General features: G+C 41.2%; 1 protein-coding gene across 4 annotated transcripts in view; it reads left to right on the forward strand.

Annotated features, from left to right (window-relative positions):
* Positions 1–25,771, forward strand: part of LOC102778462 (transcription factor SOX-6-like) — a 102,196-nt gene extending 76,425 nt beyond the window's left edge. For 3 of the 4 annotated variants that reach the window (XM_087843320.1, XM_087843321.1, XM_087843322.1), the window contains 7 exons: positions 3,595–3,744; positions 4,891–5,068; positions 6,890–7,086; positions 16,981–17,089; positions 18,016–18,186; positions 19,665–19,878; positions 22,787–25,771. In XM_087843320.1, coding sequence (XP_087699446.1) covers positions 3,595–3,744; positions 4,891–5,068; positions 6,890–7,086; positions 16,981–17,089; positions 18,016–18,186; positions 19,665–19,878; positions 22,787–23,135 — 1,368 coding nt within the window. In that variant the 3' untranslated portion in view covers positions 23,136–25,771. The remainder of the gene's footprint in view (positions 1–3,594; positions 3,745–4,890; positions 5,069–6,889; positions 7,087–16,980; positions 17,090–18,015; positions 18,187–19,664; positions 19,879–22,786) is intronic. The other variant, XM_087843323.1, reaches the window with a different exon arrangement.
* Positions 25,772–26,191: the final 420 nt, after the last annotated feature.

Consider the following 26,191-nt stretch of genomic DNA (forward strand, 5'->3'; position numbering starts at 1 on the left):
TAAATACATTAGAGGGTTACCTGGGTAGCCAGATACCAGCTGTCAGGTTTAAAGTACTGCACGACAGGCAAATCAGTTCTAGTCTGGATGCAGCTTTAACTGTGAAAAAGGGAAACTGTGCATTATTGTGTTAGCACTATAAACAGACAATTATATTGTATTTGTTCTGTGTTATCAACCTCCTCTGCTACATACTGTAGTCAAAACACACCAGCTGGCATCAAACATTTGTAATGCCAAATCGATGCTCAGTTCAGGATAGACAGATGTTGTAGTCAGACTGCTCCAGATGTTTCAAAGTTGAACCCTGTAGCCCTCATTCAAACAGCTGGCTGGCACTGAAGGTCAGAAAGAATAATTTCACACAGGAAAAGTCACCATCAGAAAGTCTGAAAGGTTTTATATTGTATATCTATATCTATACACCTTTATAAATCATCTAAATCTGCATTACTAAGCTATTTGGGAAAGGCTGTTAAGCAAGCCTTGACCCATCATGAACTGACCCACCAATTCTGATAGCACAAATGTTCCACTATTGGCGTGGGAACTTGATCCATCCAATTGTTTCCAGAGCATTGCAATAGACCCTTCACAACAGTAGATTTCTGCTGAAGAAAGGCCCTCTTTGTGTGCCGCTAATGCGAGGGAAATACAGTTGCTTAGCAGACATTCTTGCTGAAATCATAAGACATCTCTCACTTTGTGTCTCCATGCTTAGTGAGTGTTAGGCACGGACACAAAGGTGAGGAAACTTAATGTGGCCCCTGGTAATGATTTCTGCCCGACTGCCAACACACTGTACATAAAGCGTGAATGACCTTCTCTGTCAGACACAGAGAAACATGTTTGATACAGACGGATAAAAGTGAGAACCAGAGGTCTTTATGCAGCCCGACTCTCTTTCCATCTGTTTTACCATCTTTTTAACACAAAAGTGCAATATTTAGAGTCTGCCCTCTGTCCGGGCCGACTCAGTGACAGTCAATGCAGTTCATGCTCCCCCCCCAAACAAACCTGCTGAAAAAAAGACAAAACCTCATTTGTTTTTTGCACTCCTGAGATCAATAGCAGCTGGACACTAAAAGGGGCCAGCTGAAGGGAGTCTCCACTCAGCCCTAATGGGACAGAGCAGTCTGAGCATGGAGGCTGCTGGTGGACTATGATAGTCCAAACAGAGGTGCAGACACCCACAACATCATCACCTTCTCTTTGTTTTCTAAAGAATTACAGTGATGTAGCCCCCCCCCCCCCCCCCCCCTCCAAAAAAAGAGAAAGCAAAAATGCTAATAATCACGTGTGTCAAAAACGACAGACTAATTATTTGGATTTTAGTCAAATGGGCACTGATATCCAAAGAGTCAAATAGTCTGGACAGCTGAGACACACTTCGAGGCCCTCTTTGTCAATTTGCAATTTAGGAAATTGCAGCATTGTCTTCCCTCGGGAGTTGGCTGAATGGCAGGAACTCTGGTTGGTGTTGTTTACGCTGCAGATTGGTTTCCCCAGTACACAATCAATCTCTGAGTGTCTTGAAGAAGCAGAGAAAAAAAATTAGGTAAAAGCTCTTATTGTCAGTCTGTTGTTTGTTCAACAGTTCCCTCCTCATATTTGTAACCGTTGACAGAATCGCTGCTCGCAGCACAAAAGCTGTGGGTGTGTTTGCGGAAAAAAAAAAAGCACTGCGTGTGTGTGTGTTTGTGCAGACATGGGTGTGAGATCCTAACTGTGTGTTTTACCTCAAGGACTCATGTGTCTGCCCCAGCCCCTGCTCCCCTTAGAGCTCTAAGAATATCAGGCATCACCAGAAGTAACTCTGTGGTCGGCTTGATTGACGCGAGAGGCCTCACCACCAGTCATTCAAGGCACATTCTTACAGGGATCTCATATCGCCAGGGGTTGGACCGAGCACTCCCGGTACCTTCCAAGGAAAATAAGCGGCGTGACATCAGGGCTTTGTTTCAGCGGCGAGGCCCCTTCTGTTTGTGTTTAATATCGCTCTGAGAGAAGTGGAGAGAGGGCCAGCCAATTTCTCTGGCCCCAACTGCTGAGCCTGGCGCTTTGGCGGTGAAGCGACGGTGGTCTCGTGTGTCTGCGGTGCAAAACTCTGTCCTACTCTCTCTTTCTCCATTGTGCTTTCTTTACTTTGGATCTCTGGTCCCGGGAGGCTTTGCAGTTTTGACTGAAGGGAAATCAGATCTCACAACACTGGGGGTCATTTAGGCTGAGGGGGCAGAAGGTAAAAACAGAGAAAGAAAGGGGAAAAAAAACAGAGCTGGAGATGGGGTTGAAAGATATGAGAAATGATTTCTGGACCTAAACTAAGAGTCAGAAGACAAGTGGAGAGAGTCAAAGGGAGATCAAAAGAAAGCGGGACAAAATAAAGACAGAACTGTAGATGGAGGGAGGAGTACAGATGAGGTGAGAGTAATGAAAAATGAGAGGAAAGCAAAAAAGAGAAAAAAAGTCAGAAAGAAAAGAGGGAATCTACTGAAGGCCAGCCACGTCTGGGTGGTTTTCCTGAGGACAGGCTCTTTGATACTCCAGCACTCATACTCCAATGCATTTAGACAGGGGCTGACAGTGGTTTCAGGCAGTGGTTTGTCTGGCCAGTTAGCTTTGATTTAGAAGACCCTGGACTGTGGGCCGAGTATTTGACTCTTTGATTTTTGCTAAGTACCTTGGATGAAAAGTCAGTTCTCCTTTTTCCCCCTTTGTCATTTAATGTTTTCATCCAACACTAAAGGCTTTTACTTTGAGGGTTTTCTTTTTTATTTCTCTGCTATTTTCAAGGATTTTTTCAATTGAAACACTGGTCCAAGGTGTAAACTATGAACACCTGCTTAAATCTGATTATCCACTGTCGTCTTGCTTTGGATTAAATAAGTAAAGAAATTGCCTGAAGCATTAATGCAAGAACAAACCAGAGGAGACAAGATTAGTTAGAGACTCACGAAGCAGTTCCTAATATAATATTCCTAATCTAATTTTACATTATTTGACTTATACCATTTAAAATTATTCCTCTGCTAAGAAAGCCAAGACTAAACAATAAAACATCAGGACAATACCAACCTTTTATTACAAGTAAAACTGAAGCAAGGCTATTAAACCTAACTTCAGAATAGGTACCATTTGTTTCCTATTCAAAAGCTGAAAGATGCTGATCTATGTGCAAGCTGCTCCAAGCATCTGTTGAAAAAATAACTGTTAGAAAAGTTCTGTAGATAATCTAGCATAAAAAAATAATTTGCTGGAATCCCTCCTTGATAAATAATACCTCAAACAAATCTTACATTTGTGTGGGATGCTCTTGTCAACTTCAGATGTAGATGTGTGTGTGTGTGTGTGTGTGCCTGTTTCCATCTAACTACAGTGTGTCTTTGGCTCAAAGGATGCAGCCAGTACCAGGGAAAGGATAAACCAAAATAAATAAATAAATAAAATTGACAGGATCAAGGGTGTGTGTGCGCGTGTGTGTGTGCATGAAAAAGAAAAGAGGAGAGAGAATGAAAGAGGAAAGCCACTGACTAGCTGCTGGCGCGCGATGTTAATAGCCTGTCGGTTTTGCTGGTTTCTTCCCTTTTTTTGCAGCAGCTGTATGCCGCCCAGCTGGCAAGCATGCAGATCTCACCAGGAGCCAAGATGGCTCCCCTCCCACAAGCTCCCAACTCCTCCAGTCCTCTTTCTCCCTCCACCCTCAAGAGCGAGAAGCGAGCATCCAGCCCTGTCTCTCAGATTAAGGTAGGTACTTTGTTCAAATGTTGTTAAATGAGTGCGCCCTGCCAAGAGAATAGAGCCAGTCTAGATGTACCGAGAGCTTCTTGTGTGTTCTCTTGATGATGTTATATTTAAATGTGTGTAAATGGCTTTGCTGACTTTTGCTACAATAGTGAATTAGACTTTTCATGTTATGGGTATGTGCAGGGAAATATGGTGATAAATTCGGAGACAACATAATAGAAGAAGTAAAAAGTGGGTTCCGAATGTTGTAATAATAATGTTGATGGTCACTGCAAGTAAAAGTGAAAGCTGGAAATATGGAATTTGTTGAAACAATGAGCTGTGCATTGGCCCCTGTGTTCTTCACTGTCAATTAGAAACAGCTTATTTAAATGTCACAGGCTGATGCACACACAAACACATGCGCACTCACAAGCTGACACTGGCGCTGGCTGCTGTTTGGCAGCGTGCGCCAGATCTTTACTCGGTGACGAGGCAGTAATGGAAGCCATGTGTGTGTGTGGGGCACAGCTGCAACCGGCGTCACAATAGACCGGCGTCGGAGCTCACCGCACTCAAACAGTAGTGCCGTGCCCTCCAAACTCCTCATCCTCCACAGTAAACCCCACGCATACTCATCCCACCCTCAGCACGCCACCCGCATCCCAACTTACCCCCTTTCCCCACGCAAAAGCTCGTTCTGTGCTCCTTCCCTTCTCAAAACTTCCTCAGCTGCGGCTCAACTCCAAATCAGAGCCACGTTCATTAAATGTTTTCTGCCAACACAACAGCCGCAGTCAGACTGTGCTGGCGTGCTGAAGTTTACTTTATGCTACTATTTTTCCTTTTCCAAGAATTCTTTATGTGGATTAGTGTGGTCATGAAGATCTGATCAGAAATAAGAAATCACACAAACAAATGTACCATTGTTTATATGCAGTAAGGAGGCTTAAAGAGCTGATCGGTCGAATTCATTTATTAAAGGCCAAAAACTTAAGGATCACCAAAGGCTCTTCAAGTAACACTGCAGAACATCAGCAGGTTTGCTCAGCTTTATATCAGCTTCTAACTTTTACTTTACAGCCTTTTTATTAACCCTAATTTAGTAATTTAGCTCCTGTTGAAAGGACTTTGTATAAATGGATGCTGCACCTGTTTCATTAACAGGAGGAAGGATCCACACAGCCACTGAACCTCTCAGCTAGACCCAAGACAGCTGAACCTCTTCGCTCCCCGACATCCCCAACACAGAGTCTGTTCTCTGGAAACAAGACCAGCCCCACAGGCATGGGCAAAGGCCGCATCCCCAGCCCAATTCCCAGCATGGGCCGGAACACCTCCCTGGGTAGGTAACAACACCACGGGCTAGCTGGGGTGGGCCACCCAGTCTACTAGCACTGCTACATTTCATTAACATTCATTAACACTATTCTTACACTCATCTACAATTACAATGACACAGAGTAAATGCTGCAAAGAAAAAACACTGATGTACTTTTGCTCATGGATTCTCTTTCACACACAAACCAACACTAATATGCATTTGTGCATGAATGCATCGCTCACATCTGCAGTGTACATCCGCCCAAAGCAAACACGTCGAGCAAAAAAAAAACCTTGCCTTCAACTTAGCCGGAAAAACAAAAACATCACCCACCCAAACACCTCCCACTCCCACAGCCACCCACAGACAAACCAAGAAGCGTCGCATGTGCCTGATAGGCTGCAGACACCTAAACCCCATGAGTAGACCTGTGTATGTGTGTGTGTTTTGTGTGTGTGTTTGTATTTTACAGGAGTCCAAAGCCCTGTATTTAGCCCCAATGAAAACCCTGGCAGCGGAAGCAGTGAAACCCAGCACACGTTATTTGGTTTTTAAGAGCTTCCTCACATCATTGTCTGCCTGCGCTAGACCTTTTATGCCCCTACCTCTGCTATCTGTTATTAAGGCCAATCTAAAGCCTCTCATTATATCCCCCCAGAAAACAATTTCACCAGCTCGTCTGGAGTGGCTTTGAGGACGCGACGCTTGTGTTCCTGCAAAGTTATTTTTTGCCCATTTTAACGGCCACCCAAGCATACAGTGCTTCCTACTTGTCTGCTAATTAAATGAGGAGGGCGACGGAAACTTTGCATCCTTTTATTTATTTATTTCCCCTTATTCTTCAAATGTGCATCGGCTTCAAAAGTGTGAAGCGTGGTGCTTAAACAAGGGGGAGGAGGCTCAGTCATGTTTTGACACAAATGGCCTGGAACAAAACTTGAACAACATTTGGAGCTGATATAAGATTGGAAATCTCATGTTTATACAGTTGAAATGTTATTTAATGGGAATTTGTGTTCAGCCTTTCTGAACGTTTGACTATAAGGACTTACACTTTCTATTCTAGTATCAGTAGAATCTTACGAAGTAAAGTAAAAGCACTAAACTGAGTTCTAAAAAGTTTGGAGTCTGGTTTGTTCAAATAGAAATTTGTAGCACTGGGTAATAGCACGGATCAAATATGAGCGCACTATATGGACAAAAGTCTTGGGTCACACCTCTTAATCTTTGAATTCAGGTCTTTTCAGTCCTATTTCCACAGGTGTATAAAGTCAAGCTCCTAGCCACATGTGGTAATGTGTGTAAGATGCCACCATTGCAACCATCCAGTTTATGATTTTTTTTTTCAGTCCTAGATACTCGATGATCAACTATAAGTGTATGATTGCAAAGTGCTAGTGTTTAGGAACCACAGTAACTCAGCCACAAAGTGGCAGACCACGTAAAATTACAGATCTGGGTTTTTGGGTCCCTGTTCAATAACTGCAGAGCTCCAAACCTCCTCTGACATTAACGTCAGCACAAAATCTGTGAGCTGGGAACTTCACGGCATGGATTTCCATGACTGAGCAGCTCTTGTTGGCAATTTGTAGGTAGGCCAGTACATTTGTACGTATGGTATATTCATAAAAGTTTTCTGTTTATTTATGTATGCTTGATTGCAAATCCCTTTCCCTACACAAAGTGTCAAAATAACCTTTCCTTTTCAGTGGTTATTCACATCAGAGCCAGAATAGTATTAAATGTGTGCAATTCATTTTTATGCTACCCGAACATGTCCCCAATGCTGTATTGCCAGTCAAAGTGACATACGACTGTCTCTCGTCTGTTCTCCACTTGCAGACATCTTGTCCAGTCTCAACTCCACAGCACTGTTTGGGGACCAGGATGCAGTGATGAAGGCCATCCAAGAGGCCAGGAGCATGAGGGAGCAGATCCAGAGGGAGCAGCTCCACCAACAGCAGCAGCAGCCAGGACACCAGAGTCTGGAAGCAAAGCTGTCTGCCCTCAGCAGCATGAACCTCAACAACGGCAACAAGGTTAGAAGGACATGCAGGTCACATCTGGATGCATAAGAGGATGCACACACACGTTTTACTGATAAGGTCTGAAAGAGTGACATGAAGTGAATGCAGTTTCATAGCAATTACTTTTCTTCTAAAGAAGGAATTTTGGCTCTGGTCCTAAAATGCTGTCAAATAAATTACATAAAGATTTGCTAAATAACTAAATAAACTTTTCATTTCTTTTTCAATACTCAATACTTTTGGCTACAATTCCAGTCATACCTTTTCAGATTTTGAGGTTATAAAATCAGCACTGTTAATTCAACACAAATATAAATTTAAAAAAAAACAAACAAAAACAAAGCGGTCTTTGGCTAATGCAATAAATGAAATAAACAAAATAGGAATCCAGAGTACAAACAAACTGGAAACAAGGACCGCACAGAAACCACAAGCAGCATCCTCTTCTGTCACACCAACTCTCATTACCTCCTTCATGAATTCATGAATCTTCTCTGTGGTCTTCCTCTTTCCTCCTGTATGACCGCTCCATAGTCAACATCCTTTGTCCAATATACCCACGATCCCTCGTCTACACATGTTGAAACAATCTCAGCCTTGCCTCTCTAACTTTCTTCCAACCTGAGTTGTCCCTCTGATTTACTCATTTCTAAATCCTTTCCATCCTGTTCAGTCTCAGTGAAAATCTTAGGATCTTAAGCCTCCTGCTCGGCCTCGTGGCTTTTTGTCAGTGCCACTGTCTCCAAATCGTACATCATAGCAGGCCTCACTACCATCTTTTAAATCTTACTTGTCACTCTTGCTGCTATCCTTCTTTCACAAATCACCCCTGACAGTTGTCTCCGCCCACTCCACCCTGCCTGGGTGGTTGACCTCAGGTATCAGGTATCTGCACTCCTTGCATAATCACCTTATCACTTTATGTTTCTCCATTTCATTCATTAATATATTCTGTTTCGCTTCTAATGACTTTCGGTCCTCTCCTCTTCTAAGGCTCTTCCACCTGCTCCCTATTCTCACTATCATCTGCAAACATCATATTCCACCCTTCCACCCCTTACCTCATCTGTCAAGTACACTTCTTCTCTATTTCCAAGGCATCTTCTGACTCTTCAAGATTGTGTTAAGCTGGGTGCTGTTTTAACTCAGTTGGATGAGCAGGCGACCATATGCTGTATGCCTGAGAGTGGCCGGCCCGGGTTCGAATCTGACCTGCAGCCCTTTGCTGCATGTCTTTCCCTCCTCTTTCCTGTCAGTCTTCACTGTATCTGTCCAAAAGGGCCAAATAAGTATATTTAAAAGATTGTGTTGAGCAGTCTGGTTAAAAATTCCTTCCACTTCTTGATTTCCAAAGTAATCCTGCAAACTACCATCCAACGGTGTCTAGCTACATTCTACCCTGCCAACACATTGCATTCTGCTATCTCTTGCATCTCTTCTGCATAGCATGTTGTCCCACCTGTGTGCACATTCCTCCACTCTTGTAATGCTCGGCCCTCTTCTCGATATACATGTTCACCAGAGCCACTTCCATTCCATTGGTTAAATCCACTGCCAGCTATCCTTACACCTCCTGCTTTTCCTTGTCTCTCACTGCCTTCCCCCTTTCCTCTTTCTTTGTCTTGGGCCAGCAGTAGCAGTTTCCTCTGGCACCGTGTTGGCGACCAGCACTTCAGGCGCTTGTTGTTAACCAGGCCTTGACCGATCCAGTATGGAAATCTCATTTGTAATCATCTGCATGTTTGATTTGGCAAAGATTTTACGCCAAACTCTACAACATCATAAACTAGAATTCAAAAATGATTAGAAAAAGGGCAATTTGTGAGTTAATTTATGTTCAAATACAATTAAAGCTTAGTAGTCTTGTTAAATCATATTGGAAGAATCTAGGAGTTATTTTCCTAGAACAGTGACTCTGGGGTCAAATACTGTTTACTAACTATGCAGAACACGTGAACAACATACTGATACCTTGTCACCAATGGAGATTACTAACAATGCACATAACATCACTCATGGTGCAACACGAACAGACAAACTTTTAAATTTGTTGTATTTTTTCATTCACTAAAAGATGTGAACCTGTCTTCATAAACTGCCAGCAACAGCCTGAAGGACAAGGTGGTAAGGAGAGAGGGAACTGGACAATATTTTTTTTTATTGCTCCCTGCTAGTTATTAGGATCCATTAAGTATTCTCTTCTGCTCCTTAACACAAACTTGAAAACACAGACTCACACCTCTGTGGGTCTACAAACTCTTTGCTCCTGTGTCACATTTTCTCTACTATTTCATTGGCTCAGAGTTCAAGGTTTCTTCTCAGCTCGTACATGAGTCTGAAGAATATTCATGGATGATATTTAGTGTCATTTGGCTCGGGCTGCAGCTCTTGAGAACTTCTTTTCTCTCCTCTCATCTCCACGGCCACCCAGAAGCCAACAGCTTTGAAGAGGGAGCAGCTGGGCCAATGACAAGTGATGGTTTTGGCGTGTTAGTGTGCCTGCCTTGACTGAGTGGGTGTTTTTTTTAAGAGAAGAGGTGATTAGTGTGTATGTCTAAGTGTGTGCGTTCATGCGTGCGTGTATATGTGTGTTTAATGGAGTTCAGCTCTCCACTTGCCCTGGAGGGGCGATCCCGGCCTCAGGGTTTTATCCCAATTAAAGGCCCTTTCTCAGGGAATTCCCCTGTCCACACTCACCTCTTGCCCAGCTCATCTCTTTCCCTTGGGCGAAAGGAGACAGGGCCTTTGTACCAAGATCCAGGGGGAAATTCATATTCCAAAACATCTTCAATCGGTCTGATCAACCAATCATAAATTCTGAGGATCAAACATTAAGTAAAATACGGAACATGATTAGACCAATTCTGCTGTGCAATTGATCCCATGTTGCTTACAAGGAGAACGAGGAGGAGCAGAACTCATTAATATTTTAGGGGGGGAGACTTTGAACCCACCAACCCCAAGTAGGTCATGATTGGTGCACTCCAAGGATAGGTTGTTTTGATTCTTTTTTTTCTTTTTGGACTTGTTTGCCTTGCATCTTCAGGAAGAAAACATTCAAAATCTGGCAAAATATATCTCCGCTTTACTTATCCTCAGTCCCAAGTTGTTGTTTTTATAAGTCATTATACTAGTAAACACTGAGAAACTCATAAATATAAATTAGACAACAGCCTATACTGATAAATTGTTTATTAAGATTTAATATGAGTTGCCTGCTGCAGGTCCAGCGAAATAAACCACCAGTGTTCTGAAATAAGTTTATGCTTTTAACTTTTTTGTTTTTGCACAAATTTCACGTTGAAACGCTCAACAGATTGAGGTGAGTGCGCTGCAAGGAGAACCCTCCGTGTTTCTAAAGCTCTATATTTTCCAACTTTAGAAGAACAAAACCAAAGCAATGCAGTAATTTGGTTTATAGCTGCATGCCTCCTAATAAAAAGCTCACTTGGAAACTCTCAAAGTAATTGTTTCCGGTTCGAGGACGACAGCAAGCCTCGCTGTTTGTTGTCAGTTTGTTATTCGTTACCTAACAACAGGAGCTCAAAGACTCTTTCTCTTTGCTTTGAATGCATCATTTTTTTCATTGGGACGTAACATTTTTTTCGTCTGTGTGTGTGCTTTTTTTTTCTCCTGAAGTGCTCAAAAGCTTCGCTCTGTCTTAAACAATTCATGGATGGAACTTGCTGGATACTGAAAGTGTGACTCAATCGTTCCACCTCAGGAGGCAGCGAGACCAACTCTTTTTCTTTACCTTGGATTTGTTGGTAGTTTTCAGTTCAATGGATAAATTTGTTACTCAAATCCTCCCCTTCGAAACTTTGAAGCGCTTCCCAAATCTTTTTTGTTTTATGACACTGTACTAACACAGCATATTCAGCTTCCTTGGAGGGAATGAGGCATATGCTGTGAATGGTATCTCAGTGTAATGTTGAATGTTGAGCTATTTATTGCCCGCACTGATTCCACTCAAAAGGGAGTCGCGGTGACGTCTAAGTGTGTGTGTTGTGTCTGTATTTCACTTTTTGTTTGTGTATTTTTGTCCCACAGTATTCATTTCAAACATAAGTGACACAGACATTTCGCTATGAGCTGAAAGTGATCCTAGACTCCTTTTTGTGTGCGTGTGTGTGCGTGTGTGTGCGTGTGTGTGCGTGCGTGTCCTGGCTCTGCACTGGCCTTGGCCATGTTAATGTCATTATAGCTGGTGTACAGACGAGAGGCCTGGCCAGTTAGTGGCATTGTTGAGTATCACCTTACGCTTACGTTGCTTCCAGCTGGCCTGCGGCTGCCAAAGCTCACTGAAATAGCCACTGTGTATAACCATGTGTGTGTGTGCGTGTGTTTGTGTGTGTGTGTGAGACGCTTAAGACTTATATATATATATATATGTATATATATTTTTTCTTTTCATCAGAGTAGGCACAACACATGCCGTTAAGAAAAACAGTAATAGATTAGCAAATTATTTAGCCTACATATTACATGATGAACCCCCAAATCATGTATCTGTCTCTTTGTAATATGTAGGAAAACATGTAGAAGCTCTACACAGTTACATTAGTTACAGTATTGCTCAGTTGGCTTAAAAAAAAACCCCAGAGTAACGTTCACAAGATACACAGTACAAAAAACACACTGAATTCTGAGCAGATACTTTTCTAAGTTTCCAATGGAGGTGAAGGAAATGGTAAATGTACAGGTCACATTAGAAGAAGCACAAATAGCCTTTTTACTCTGTTTGGATGATGCTGTGGAGAGATAATGATGTAAATAATGTGGACACGTGAACTCTTCTAGTGTCTCTGGTGCTAGTATAATTTAACTACTTGGCTGATGGGCTAAGGGGCATCAGTCTGTGCTGTACTCCAACAGAGTCATATGCTGTAAGATGATCTTTGAGCAGTTATGCAAAGGTGGGCTAGGAGACTGGACAATCTAGAATATCCAGTACTCAAAAATAAATATACACACATTTCAGTGAACAAAAACAACATCAGTCAAACTGAGTTTCTAAAGAAGTTATATCATTTCTAGCATGCTAATTTGAAAATACTTTATATCAATCATACAGTCTTTATGCATATTTTTCTACAAATGGTTCAGAACCCTTTAACTTGTTGCACACATTCCTCGTAGGTTTGGACACTTTCACATAGCATCTATACAGTTTTGAAATGGACCAGAAATCTAAATTTTGGAGACTATAATTTAACAGTATCCCATTATAGAAGAATACCCTTTGTCTACACAAAGTTAAAGTTGGTCAGCATGCTTTCTGTCATTGAATAAGTCTGGAAGAAAGAAAAAGAGAGGAGAGAAATGGTTGTATAGAAGTTTATATTGGCTCCGCTGTTGGTTAGTTTGGTCTTTGAAGGAAGTGAGCCTGTGAAACCAGAAGCTTAGATAGTTCCAAGTTTTGATTAAACGTCGACATAATCTTGGTGCAATTATAGTCTGAGTGATATACATTATAATAAATACTATAAAGCTGAGTGTCTACTTCTTTTGGGGGTTGAAGGCTCAAGTTGTAGAGGGCTGGCGGAGGGGTGTTAAGGGCTATGAATAGGAGGCATGGTTGAAAAAAACAGAACAGGGGGCTGACTGACAGCTCTATCAGCATGGAGAAGGAAAGAGAGGAAGAAAGATGAAGAAAATTGGAGTAGAGAGGAAACCCCAGGAGGGGGGTTGGTGGGCGGTGGGGAGGGTTACTGAGGAGTTTGCCAAACTTGATTGGTCCGGGAGGAGACAGTAAACGGTTGCGGGTCAGCTGGAGGCAGGCCATCCTGGCAGCAGGCGAGTTGTAACTGTGGTAATGAGCTCAATACGGTATGGATTAAAAAATAAAATGTTTGGAGTGTTACCTTAGCAACAGTGAAGGGACGCGAGGAGTCGGGTGCCAAGAAGAGAACAGACCAAGCAGAACAAAAAGAGTCGGGTGTCTCTTAAATTTAGAAGCATACATCCAGCAGCAACACTTTGAGAGACCAGCAAAAGCAAACGTGCGTTAAAAGTACTGTGGCAGCACTAATGTGATTTGTTTTTAAGGTAGTTGTTTGCACAGCTTTAATGTTTAAAAGTGATTGTTGCCTATTTTCTGCTATTTTTTTCCCAGTTTAATTCTACAAAGTACAAATGGAGTCCAATTAAAGAGAGGGGGAAAGAAAGTCTGTAATATTGCTCCAAAAGGCAGCAGTCCAGTTTGAAACTAGCAGGCACACAGGCCAAACCTATTTCAATCTTGACTAAACAAAGGAAAGACAGCTCCTTATTGCATTTGCCACAAGAACTTTTAAGAAGACCAAAAGTAGACCAACCACAGGGAATATTTGCAAATTGTGACCCAGATCTGCTGTTAATCTGTAGTTTGGATCATTCTGCCTCTATTGATGCTGTCCCACTGCATTTTCCAAATCCCCGACTCTATTCTGCATTACTTTTCCATTTGGTCTCATCTAATCACCGGGAACATTTCAAACATCTTCACTTCGATTGCAGAGGAATTATGTACTGCAGGACATTGGCCTTCAAATAACAGAAAGTCAAACTGTGACTCATTTCGAGGACTTTTGGGCTCACAGGATGGCTCTCAGGGGACTTGAGATCTTATTCTTGTCTCTACACTCGTTTTCCATCTCCTCCTTTCTATTTTTCTCTGACTCTCTCTCTATCTCCGTCCTTCCCTCCTTCTTTCTTTTCTTTAGTCCTTTGTTAGGCGGTTGCTTCCTGCGGTGAGCATGGCACTGCCCAGGCACATGTTCTGTGGTAGGCCTGATTACAGCCCTGCTGTAGTGCTGACATTGGCCCGCACTGACTCTTGTCTATAAACACACACACATGCACACGCACACATACACGCGGCCCCTAAGTTCCACCACTGCTGCCAGCGGCTACCGCGGCATGACTTCACCCGGCAACCATTCCTTGCGTCAAACAAAATGCCTCTGTCACCAGAAAAAGGAGGAGAACTCAGAGGGAGGAAGGGAGGGAGGGAAGGAGGAGAAGAGGAGGAGTGTGGATGTATGGTAGCTGTGCGGAGCGTACCATGTTTTCCACTGCAGTTTGAGAGCGTGGTGGGGTAATTTTAGCTGTAAGACTCCAAGGCAAGCTGCTTGTAGGAGTTTTTTGTCTTAGAGGTGGTGACAGATGAGGAGCGTATGATAACGGAAGGTGGGCAAGTCACTGAGGATAAGTGCAGCCTTCGAGGTGTTCTGCCTTGCCTATTAGTTTATTACATGAATTAAACCTCATCATCACTTATTTCGTTCAGGTTCCATTAAAAAAAGTAAAGCTAAAAGTGCTGGACGTTTCCTTTATGCTAGCTGAACCCACCAATTAATTTTACTGTCATTACCATCAAAGCCATCGATGGCTGCCCAATTCAAAAGAGGGCAGGTAACTTGATCTAGTGGTTAAATCAGGGGTCGGCAACCTTTCTGATGACGAGTGCCATCTAAAATTTAGTCAGAAGTCAGTGTGCCATATGATTGCATTAGCAATAAATTTAATAACGCTCTATATTAACAGTTACACACTATATAGAACCACTTTATAGAATTATATTTGTTCGCAGCAAATAGTTATCAGCTATTTTGAAACAAAAAAAGATACTTTTTATCCATAACAAGAACTCCATAACAGCCAATGAACTGTACAACAGAAAATGCAAATGCTATTTATGGTCTCCTCACAACAATGATAAGAAAAATAAACTGGGCCAATATGGCATGTTTGTTAATACAGGGATACACATGTTAATGTGATCTCTGGTCTCCCACTCAGAGACACAGGTCTCCGAGTGTCCAGCATTCAAACGCCTACCTGAGGACACTCATGTGAGAGAAAATCTGCTCACAGATATGTGGAGCCAAATACTGTGAATAAGGCCTCTGCAATGTTCTGAAGACAGTTAAACTTGTCAGGTAGTGATGTCCAGCAGGTGAAAATGCAAGCTCCATCAACACGCACAGCTATGGATTCCAGCTGGTTCGATGTTGCATTAACTGGCATTAACTCAGGCAGTTATGCGAGACAAATTTAGCTGTTCATTAAAGCTTTCTGGTTTGATCAGAAAAGAAAACATTGGTCCATACACCTGAAAGTCCCAAAAACGCATTGGGAATTCTGTCTCGAGTCTACGGATGTTCCGTGTATTTCTGTGGTGCTGATGCTGTGCTGAGCGGAAAGTTCCTGAAGCGTCTGAAGTGTTGGAATGTGGAAAGCTAACAACGTCCCTCTCACCTCTCACCGATAGGTGAAGTGATTTTTAGCCAATTACAAGTTGAATCTGGTACTTGGGATTGTTAGCTAAGATACCGTCATTAAGAAGTGGCACAACTAATGTGTCTATGTGAGCTAATTTGCAATGTGCACCGCTGGCGCGGCCATTTATTTTTTAATGCACCTTCTCAGATTAATTCACTGTGTGTTGTGCCCAGGGCTGGACTGGGACAAAAAAAATCAGCCTGGGCATTTTGACTAGAGACCAGCCCACCAGGTATTAAAGCCATAAAGCCTTTAAATGAAAACAAATGCTGTTGTGACAGTGATGTACAGTCTTGTTGGTATATGTATGATTTCTATACGTTGTACATCAGATAAAAACTTTGGTTGTAAGCTTCAGATAATTATTTAATAAAAGCGAGACATTTTAAATGAGAATAAGACAGTATTTCTTTGTGCCCCCCTCTCCCTGTTAATGCCCTACCTGGCCCCCTGGCAAAACTTTTCTAGACCCGCCCCTGCACAGTTACCAGCTGTCAGCTACATAAAAAAAAGGATCCTGGTGTTATTTGTCTCTCAAAAACAGTTCATAACTTCCCTTCAACTCATTCATGTCACCTAAAAGGTAAACCTGTTTCTCCATCACCAGTTCAGCTCTGATGATTCAGTAAGGACATCTCCTGGTTTCATCTTCATGTTTCCCTCTCACCACATATCCAAACCGATATCATGACCAGCAGCTTTTACAGCTGTGGCTCCAGCAAACATCAGCTGATACTAGAAAGTAATATTAAATTAATAATATATAATATAATAAAATAATAAAATATTTAAATATTTTATCTGCTGGTTTCCTCTTTCTGGTGCGAAGTGGGCGATAAACAAACAAGAGAAAAAAGCCGATCAGCTGATTATTGATCAGTTTCATGATTGAAGTAGCAACAGGAGAGAGAGGGGGAGAGAATGAGAGGAGAAGAGGCAGCTGTGCAGCGTAACGACAGAATAACTCCAGCTTTGTGTCTTTTTTTCCATCCTAGCTGAATTTACAGGACAAACTGTTCCTTTTCAGATCAACACGAAACATGTAATATTTTCTCTGAATACGAGACTATTCCGTCTTTTAGGGGATGGTTGGCAACTCTACTATCAATAAAATAAAGTTCACTATCAGTAACATCAAAGCACCCACCCAGCAGTATATAAACTCCGTCATGCTAGCTAGTACGCAGTACGAGCTATTGTCACTGACTGTAAAAAGTCAGCACAACGAAAATAAACTTCAACTAAACTTGGTTCATATCTGACCCAGACAGACCGCAGGTCTTAACTTCTTACCTGAAGTTCAGTTCACCTGACACTCGGACTGGCGGCCGCCTCGGGTCTCTCCTCCTGCCTCCCCTTTCTCTCATCCACCTGCTGGCCTCCACCACTTGCTAATGTTACTGAATCTGTGGAAGCTCCGCCATAGCCACCACCAAACAACTGAGTTATTTTTACACACCGACCAGCATCTGGCCAATCCACCACCTTTCATTGTTTATACCGTTACAAAGAAACAACAACAACAACAAATCATCGGCCCATAAAAACGAAAAATCACCATCAGTCCACCGAGCAAATGCTGAAGTCTGAGGAACAGTATTCCTCAGACTTCAGCAGTTCTGCATTTTTTTTCTACTGTAGGAGCGGCTGCACTATGAGACACTGAGCCAGCACCTGGGGAAGCTCGGAGAGGATGCTGGGAAGATGGTTCATCGAGTCATTGACCTGACAAGACCAGAAGATTTAGATGGTACGTCCCTCTGTCTCTTACCCCTTTGCTACTCTTTTACCTATATTTCTGACTACTGGCATGCAAAATGGCATGTTTTTTGGTTTTGTTTTTTTCAGAGATAGAGTGCGAGTCACATCCTGTTCAGATAAAACTGATACCAGTGACAGTAACTCACATGGTTAAATTTAGAAGAGGCCCTACCTCTGTGGGCCTTCCTACTAAGACTAATACTCAATAAGTCATCTACCAGAAAGCTCACAAATGCAGGTATTCAGAAAATACAAATATTTATTTTGGACATTAGGACACTACGGTGAACATTCTGCTCACTTGAAAATGTCAAATGTCAATATTACTGTAAGTGTAGGAAAAGAGGATGAATTGTCTTCATGTTTTTCACTAGTTTTTGTGACCCAGTCCTAGTATGCAAACCAAAAATGGGCAGTAAGTTTTCTGTAGCGAATGGTCACAGAGATAATTATGAATCGGTCACAAGAGCTAATTTTTACATACTATAAATTAAATGTAGTCATTAAACGCGCTCTTTTAAAGTACTTCCTTGTAATGTTGTCTTTCCGATTTTTTTCAAGCCCACCTGTTTCTCATAAAGCAATTCTGTTTACAGGCACCAAGGAGTGCTCATCGTGGTTTAGTTTAGAGTCAGAGGAGTAAACACAGGAGCTTAAGCACTGAGATAATATCACGAGGAAGCAAACTAAGCATAATGTGCAAAGTTCACGTGTGTTTGTGTGTAGGAATGATATGAAGGACACTATGCCCGCAATACTCCACCAAACCTTTGCTACGCTTTCCAAGAAGACAGAAAAGTGCCTCAGTCAAAGAAGCAGGCACCTTGTTATACACTGCATTTGAAGTGTGAAAGTATGAACAGCTAACTCGTTAATGGTGAACATACAGCAATAGTAATCTCTTTTTTTTTTTAGGGAGTAACATCGCAGAGGCACGGGTGTTCAGAGAGGCACGAGGCAGGAACAACAGCGAGCCCCACATTAAGAGGCCCATGAACGCCTTCATGGTGTGGGCCAAAGATGAGAGGAGGAAGATCCTGCAGACCTTCCCCGACATGCACAACTCCAACATCAGCAAGATCCTTGGTGAGATTTTGCGGGTTTATGTTTGATGAGCGAGAAAGCTAAACCTCAATATTGTGGCGATATGTTGTTCTGGTGTTGTAAGGGCAAAGTACTTTTGCTTTCCTTTAAATTTTGTACAAAAGAATACGCCAGTGTTTGCTTTAATTTTTTATTTTCTTTTTCTAAGTGACTGTAAAGTGACACGGCAGATTTGTTTAAGGTCAGCTTGTCTGCTCATTAGGTTACCCTACCGCTATATACTGCAGTTCACAGGGTTTCTTACCGTCAAGTGGGTACTATAAGAATGACTAGTGTGTTTTTCAGCCTGGAACACTCCACACACAGAGCTCCACTGTGTCAGCCTGACTAGTGTGATGGATGCATTCAGTTAAAATACCTCCTCAACACAGATATCCATTCACATGATGCTGAGCATAACGGTTGTTCCTGAAATGTTCTTAAGACTTCTACCATACAATGCAGAGTTCAAGTGAGCTTGAGGCTTGCTGAATGCCGTAAATGCTACTTCTGAGAATTGTGAATGAATTGCTTTTTCTAAGGTGGATCTGTGTTATTGACTCAGGTCTCTGAAAGGGGTCCTATAAATGGATGTTTTGTGCTCTTAACATGCATCCTGAATTTAGACGATTAATCTTTGTGCTTTCAAAAGTCCTTTTTTTTCTTTGTTTTTGTTATTACAGTGGAAACATATTACAGGGGAAAATCATTTGATTAAGTATATTGCCTAATCGCGCGCTCCTGCTGGATTTTTATTAGGGTTCAGTGACGAGACGAGAAGGAAAAGTGGAATTATGAGTGTGTATATGACTGTATGTATACAATACATCCATCTCTAAAATAATAACACAGCTGGACTTAAGGGAGTAGGTGGGTGGCAAGTTTAAAAAAAAGAAAGAAAAACGTTTCTGTGTTTCCTGTGTCACAAAAGTACAAGAAGAGTTTGTGATAAACCTTGATAAACAGAAGAGCAAGGAAGAGTGTGTATAATCAGCTGTCAAAGTGCTTCACAGATGTGCTGCGTTCCCGCAGTAATGGCCCTGTTCACTTGCTCAGAAGGTCCTCTTACCGAGGAAAACAAGCCATACACAATGTATCATTCTTCCTGAGCGAAGCAGAGTGTAATCCACTCCTGGTTTTAAACAGCCTTCTAGGCTAAACACTCAATGGAGCCTGCTCACAGGAAGGCATCCAACCTCGGGAAGAAACCAGAATTGTCAAGGCGGTGCTTCTTTTGTGTGACTGAATAATGCAGCTGTGACAATATGTTTGCTTTGCAGGAATTTTATGAAAAACTTTGATTCACCACACACTGAAACTATTTTGAAAAAAACTCACTGAAACCATGTTAGTCACTCACTAAACTTTGGTAATGTACAGATATTTAAATTCAGTCACCCTCTGAACTAGTAACACTAAAATATTTAAATATAACCTAAGTTAAAGTGTCAATTACTTTTTACATTTTTTTTTCGCTCTAGGCTCTCGCTGGAAAGCCATGACAAACCAGGAAAAGCAGCCATATTACGAGGAGCAGGCCCGCTTAAGCAAGATCCACTTGGAGAAATATCCCAACTACAAGTACAAGCCACGGCCCAAGAGAACCTGCATCATTGATGGCAAGAAGCTACGCATCGGGGAGTACAAGCAGATGATGCGTTCACGGCGTCAGGAAATGAGGCAGTTCTTTGTGGGGTGAGTACAAAGCTAAAAAAGTGAGTGATCGCACGAGTTTGAAGGAAAGCTGCAGCGTGTCGGCGAGTTACGTGGTTTTAGAACTGAATTTCAAATTAGTTTTTTTTTTTCATGGAAGGACCTTCAGTACTGTGTAATTGTGATTTAAATCCCAGAAATACTTAAACATGTCAAAAGTAAACCTTCTCTCACTGAAGAGATTTTCTTCTTTCTGAGTGACTGGTATGAATCGAGGTGGTGAAAAGGTTCTGGCATTGTTGGCACCCTCAGGGTCATGCAGCATTCAGTGCTGCTCAGAGGAGAGCTGTGTGGGTCACACTTTATTTTATGGAACACTAGTAAGATGTAACAAACCATATTTTGAGAGAAATTTAATAAAACAGCACACAAGTGCACTCGTACTCTAATTAAACGATGTGTGAATTATGGCTTGACTAGGAAATGCAATTAGTGTCATTTGATCCAAAATATATTAGACAGCATTATACCAAATTATGTTGAACTTAGATTTTATAACAGTGATAGTATAATTTGACATAACTTTGCTTTATAACAGTGTGATTTGATGCTTATTTGAAGAAAATTGCCCTGTAAACTGAAGTTAAACCACATAATTTAAATTGGTGGTGTTTCTCATAGACTGATTGTGGACTTTGTCAGTGGCACTTCTTCAGTCCTATAATCCCAAATAGGTTAAGCCATGTCATGTCACTATTTAGCTTGACCTCGTGACCTAATACTGGCCCATTATTTGGACAAGAATGCTGGCATGGTTGCAGGGTTATTTTACACTGTTACATCTTCATTTGAGTGTATATTATGACTGTTTAAGACTGAGAGATTAAAACTTTAAAGAGGTCCATTTGCATAAAGAACCACAAGCCATTGACGATATTAAGCCTTGGATAACAGACAGTCTTTGTGTCTCACTCTAGATGGATTTGAGTCATTTACAATGGACCTGTGGCCTTCGATAAAGTTGTCTCTCAATCCAGCAGACATCTCTCCCCAAATATGTCCAAGTAAAAAGGAAAAAAAAGATAATTTATCATTGTGTAATTTTATCTATCTTCTTTGAGTTTATTTGATTGTATAGAAATATATTAAAACCAACTTTGCATTTCACGAGAGGTCTTTTTTTCCTCCTTAATATGTCTCAGTTTGAATAGAAAAGAATTCTTAGCCGCGTCCATTTGTTTAACGTTAGTGGAGTGATCATCAAGGTTTATGGGCCCTTTATGAAAGGTTGGGAACCTCTTGTGGTTCTATCTGCTAAAGCTCTTAAACATTTGCTGAAGAGCTTGATATATTTTTTTTTAACTGCAGTCAGTGCAGCAAGGGGAAAAACAGTGGCATTGTCTTAATGGGAACCAGTCATGGATGTGTTTAAAGCCATCACAGTGGCCTATGAGTGAGATGGATTTACCAGAGGCCACAGCTTTGAATAGGAGCGATTTTTAATAGCTTGTCATTTATTAAATTAGGACAATGCTGGGCGCTTGCGGGCAGTGAAATTGGACACAGACAGACACAGTGGAATATGAAATGTAAGCACATGCTCGAGAGGGAATGAGCGCAAGGCACACGTCACAGGATGAATGCCACATTTACTGTGTGTGGTCAAGTACGCTAAGCAGGAAAGCTTAGATTCTCCAGGCCTGGGTTTTCAGTTGTTGCTGAATCAAACATCTACAGGAGCCAGTACACAACTAGTTTCTGGCACATTCCAGATTGCTAAACCAGTGTTATTTTAAAATGCTTAATGTGAAAATGAGTCTGTCAGAGCACACGGCAGTAATTGTTTCAGGAGACAGAGGAGAGAAAACTGTTAGGTGAAAAAGGTGACAGTAATTTTCCCACTTTATGCGGTTCATTTGAGGAGCCTGAGGGGCCTGTTTGAATGATGTGCATTTACCCCCATTCCATCTACAGTGCTAATGCTGCTGTGATATGGCAGGTAGAGCTCTATGTTAGGACATGCTCAGCCAGATGAAAAGCGTTGTGGTTGAACTTAAATGGCTTAAGAATTCATGTTTTGTTCACAGATGTTGTTCAAAGGCTAACGAATCAGTGTCTGATCTGTCTAGCTTGTACCAAAACACAACTGTGCAAAGGTCTTGAGCCATCCCGTTTCTTTATACTTTGCAGGGAAAATGGAGAAATAGGTTCAGAAATATATTCGTATGAGCAAACATGCATGCATACAGATGAGCCTTTGTCTAAAATGCTTAACAGATATATCTCCCAAGTTCTGTGTCAGGTCTTTGGCTGATTTTTTCCCCCCTATTTCTTAAATCTTTCAGACTTGCAGATACTGCCCATCTGCTGCCTGTTTTTTGTTCACCACTTGTCCATTTTATTTTTAAAGAGCACACAGCATACTGTGGAGTATATTGTTACTTTGGGAATCACCTTATTGGTACAAAAATACTATTTTATGCCAGTCTAACAAATTGTGTGTTTTTAAAAGCTGGTTCTTTCCTAAGTTTTTGTTCTGAACACTGAGTTAGGTCAGTTTTTATTGGTTTAAGGATTCATTGCCATATTTGACCTCCCAGAAGAATACAAATGGATCTCTATCAGTCAGCTAGAAGTTTTATCATTTACAAGTAGTCCTTCTTGTGATGTTCAGCGGCTCTGGGACGTAGTGTCTTTTCTTTAACTTTAAAGTGACAATCATTTCTAACATTCTTCAACGCTGTAATTTTTGGATCATGCTTGTTGAGACTTAAATGAATAAATAAAAAAATATCATTGAACTAATCTCCCCGTCAAGGTCATCTCCTTGTGCACCTTTCGACTGCTTCCAGCATTGCTGCTAGACTTAAATCACACTGTAAAAGTTACAAAGCTTTTCAATCATTTTATGTTGTGTAAATAATATAAATCTTCTTTCCTTCATACTCAGGCCTCAGCCACCCATTTCTCTGGGCAACAGTCCTGGAAGTGTAGGAGTTTACCCGGGTGCCATAAGTATGGCAACAGCAGCTACACCATCCCCACATCTGACCTCAGACTGCTCCAGCAACTCGGCCAGTCCTGATCCTGCCATCCCCGTCATTCAGAGCACGTACGGTGTAAAGTCTGAGCCTGGCAGTGGAGGAGGCAGCAATGGCAGTGTGATCGGAGCCTTGGATCTGCCCAGCGACCCCAATAATGGAGACAATGACATGGACATGTATGAGGACTTTGAGGATGAGCCCAAGTCAGACTATAGCAGCGACCACGAGACACATGAGGCTGTCAGTGCCAACTGAGTAAGCTCAGGGTGTCAAATGTAAAAAAAGAAAAAAGAGAACAACTCCCATTATAGTCAGAGACATTTCTTAAAAAGACATTTTATTACTGAAACCTTCAGTTTAACTTTTCAGGACATGTTGCGTCATGCACTGAGCATGCCCCAACAGGATTTCAAATCAGCTCAGACATGTTTAGAAAGTTCTGGGATAGTATCTTTGATGGACGCCCATTTGAAGAAATGGAAAAACGAAGGAATAGGAAAAACGTGACCCAAGAATACAGTCTGATCAATCTTCAGATGTCCAGCTGACAGTGAACTTCACTTTCCTCTACTTTGACAATCTTAACAGGAGCGAGAAAAAAAAAGAGTTAGACAACAGAGGATGAGAGAGAATGGGACAAAGAACAAACGAGCGACGAACACATTGCTGTGTAGTTTGTAAAAGGGCATGCATGGATTTCGAAGAATTAGGAATCGGTCTTCAACAGCTATTTGGTCTTAAATGTTTAAGGAGTGATTTAGTTTTCATTGTTATGTATTTACTTTTTGTCTTTTTTTTTTCCTTTTTGCTTTTTTTGTTCTATAGACTTTTTTCTGACAGGTCACTGCCTGTACAAACTCTAGACTGTCGGAACTTGAAATTTGGAAAGTTTTTAATATAAATCCTAGCTCTTGTAACCTTATAGTCTTACTTTTGTTTCTTACGATTTCTTTGCTACACACTTTTTTTTCTGACAAACTGCTTACCTTACATTACTGTTTCTTTTTTTTAAATATCCCAGCTCAGGTATGATGTGCCAGCTTGTGAATGTGTTATTTGTTTTGTTTGTTTTCATACAAAAAGAGTGGTAGGACTTTTCAGACTGTCAATGAAATAAAGGGAGCAAATTCCCTTACATTATTATTATTATTATTATTATTATTATTATTATTATTAAATAAGTAAGTAAGTACCCATAAATTGTACAGATTTTCTTCAAATGTGCCAAACATTCACATTCACTTGGGATGTTGTAGTCTTAATTTCCAATGCTGCAAAAGTCTTATACAATCAATTTTTTCTATTTGATGAAGTGGGTTCCTACTCATCAACTGCTGGCTCCCCTCCTGGCCCAAACACAAACAGTGCTCAGGGAGGTTATTTTTTCATCACACTTGCTTAGTCTCACACACACACAGAATGTCGTTCTCTGGCAGACCCTATGGCTCTGAGACGTAGTTAGAAGAGCAGCATCGAAGGCGCCTATTCCTTTATTCCACTGCACTAGTGCTTCCATAAACCACACTGCCCAATGTTCTTTGAGGCCAAATGCATTAAGTGCAGTGCAGTATTAGAAATGTTTCTGTCCCTTTAAAACAGGCTAAAGGTAAAGGTAGCCTTTAGCTTGATTTCACTTTAGGAATCCCCCTAGTCTTAAAAGTGAACCTTTGAATCTGTTCATTCAGTTGGAATAGGAAGATGAAGGTGCACCCCTGGATGACCCTATTGTAGGATAAGAAATTGTAATATCATGAATCCCTTCACTGTATTGTGTTTAGCATTGGTACAAAAATGTAACAAATATTACTTCTTTTATTAGCTTGTTAATTTTTAAATGTCTTCTTAGCATTATGTTGGAAATATATGCCAAACTTGTGTTTTAAAAAATTATTTATATAGTTACAAAAAAAATGGGTTTAATAGGTCCGCTGTTTCAAAAGGGTACCTTTTTTTTTCTACACTGCATTTGTATTTTGAACATGAGCAAATTATTAAGAGAATATTAGCGAAGGGGAAAGGTGCTTAACCAGTCTGCCTCTCAGTAACCACCGCCCCAGTCAGAGCACACAAGTTTTTCCACTCATCTGAAGCGAGATGTTTCTCTATTGTCTCGATGCAGCACAGCAGTCAGCAGTCCCTGTTTTACTCAAATGTCTCTGCAGACGAATCTTAGTTTTACTCTTTTCAAAGCATTCTCTGAAATTTTTAATGTTTCCATTCTTAAAACGTGTGACCTCGGGTGGTTTCTGGGTGCTCTGTTCAGCTGCTTCGGTCATCTTGATCCCAAATTTCTCTTCACGACCATATCTGGCGGTTTTTACTTGGAAAATGCTTCACAAGCTGGGACTGAACACTGATTTTGCTTGTGTTACATAAAAAAAAGCCTCGTGCATAGACATTTCTGTTAGTCTCATACACATCCTAAGCACTGGATATGAATCTGTTTTGTTTGTTTTTGTTTTTTAGTATTGACTAATGTGAAGTTGTTGTTTGATTTTTAAACATGATATATTAGTCAGTTAAAAGTCACATTTTTGAAGCCTGGTACATGCGAGGCACCAGTAAATTGCCATTTCTTTGGAAGCATTTCATTTATTTAAGCAGATCTTGTTGCCGCAGCTCTAGTATCACCTGAAGGGGTCTCATCGCCTCTGATCTCTTTGGAAAGGTAACCTCATGCTCTTGTCAGTTGTGACCCGCAGAGGAAGAACATAGCATTTCCTGGTCACACACATTTTTTTTTTGTGATGAGTATTGTATTTGAAATCCAATTGTGCGTTTTAACATTTCATTGTATTTATTAGCCAGCTTTGGCTCTAAAAAGTGTCAGTACAACTTGGTGAGAAAGACAATCAAAAAATATATATAAATAAAAAAAAGTAAAGACTTGAGATTTTTGCTTTTATTTTTTTCATGTATTTAATTTTGGGGGGAAAAAATATTTTGAATGCTTTGTAAAATTGTTCATTTGCAGAAAACCCCCCACCAACATATTGTGTTCTGTGTATGAAAGCGATGCGCACAACTTTACAGGTAGTGCTGCATGAATTTTTATTTCCATTGCTCTAAATAGTACCCTTACTTTCCAGGGATCTAATAATTTCCAACACAAGGCTGTCTGTTTCCAAAGTTGAGCTATTCCACTCGCTCTTTATATTTTGGTGGCCCATTACGGTAAATGTGGCCTATTGTTCCATTGTGCGTGCATGCGTGTGTGAGGTAACGCCACACATTCTGACTGTGCTGTGGTGTATACGGCACGGCGCCGGTGCTCGCTGCAGCCAATCCCAGCATTTCAGAGAGAGAAACAG

Source organism: Neolamprologus brichardi, chromosome 7, assembly GCF_056152115.1.
Source record: "Neolamprologus brichardi isolate AB-2024 chromosome 7, ASM5615211v1, whole genome shotgun sequence".
Classification (NCBI taxonomy): domain Eukaryota; kingdom Metazoa; phylum Chordata; class Actinopteri; order Cichliformes; family Cichlidae; genus Neolamprologus; species Neolamprologus brichardi.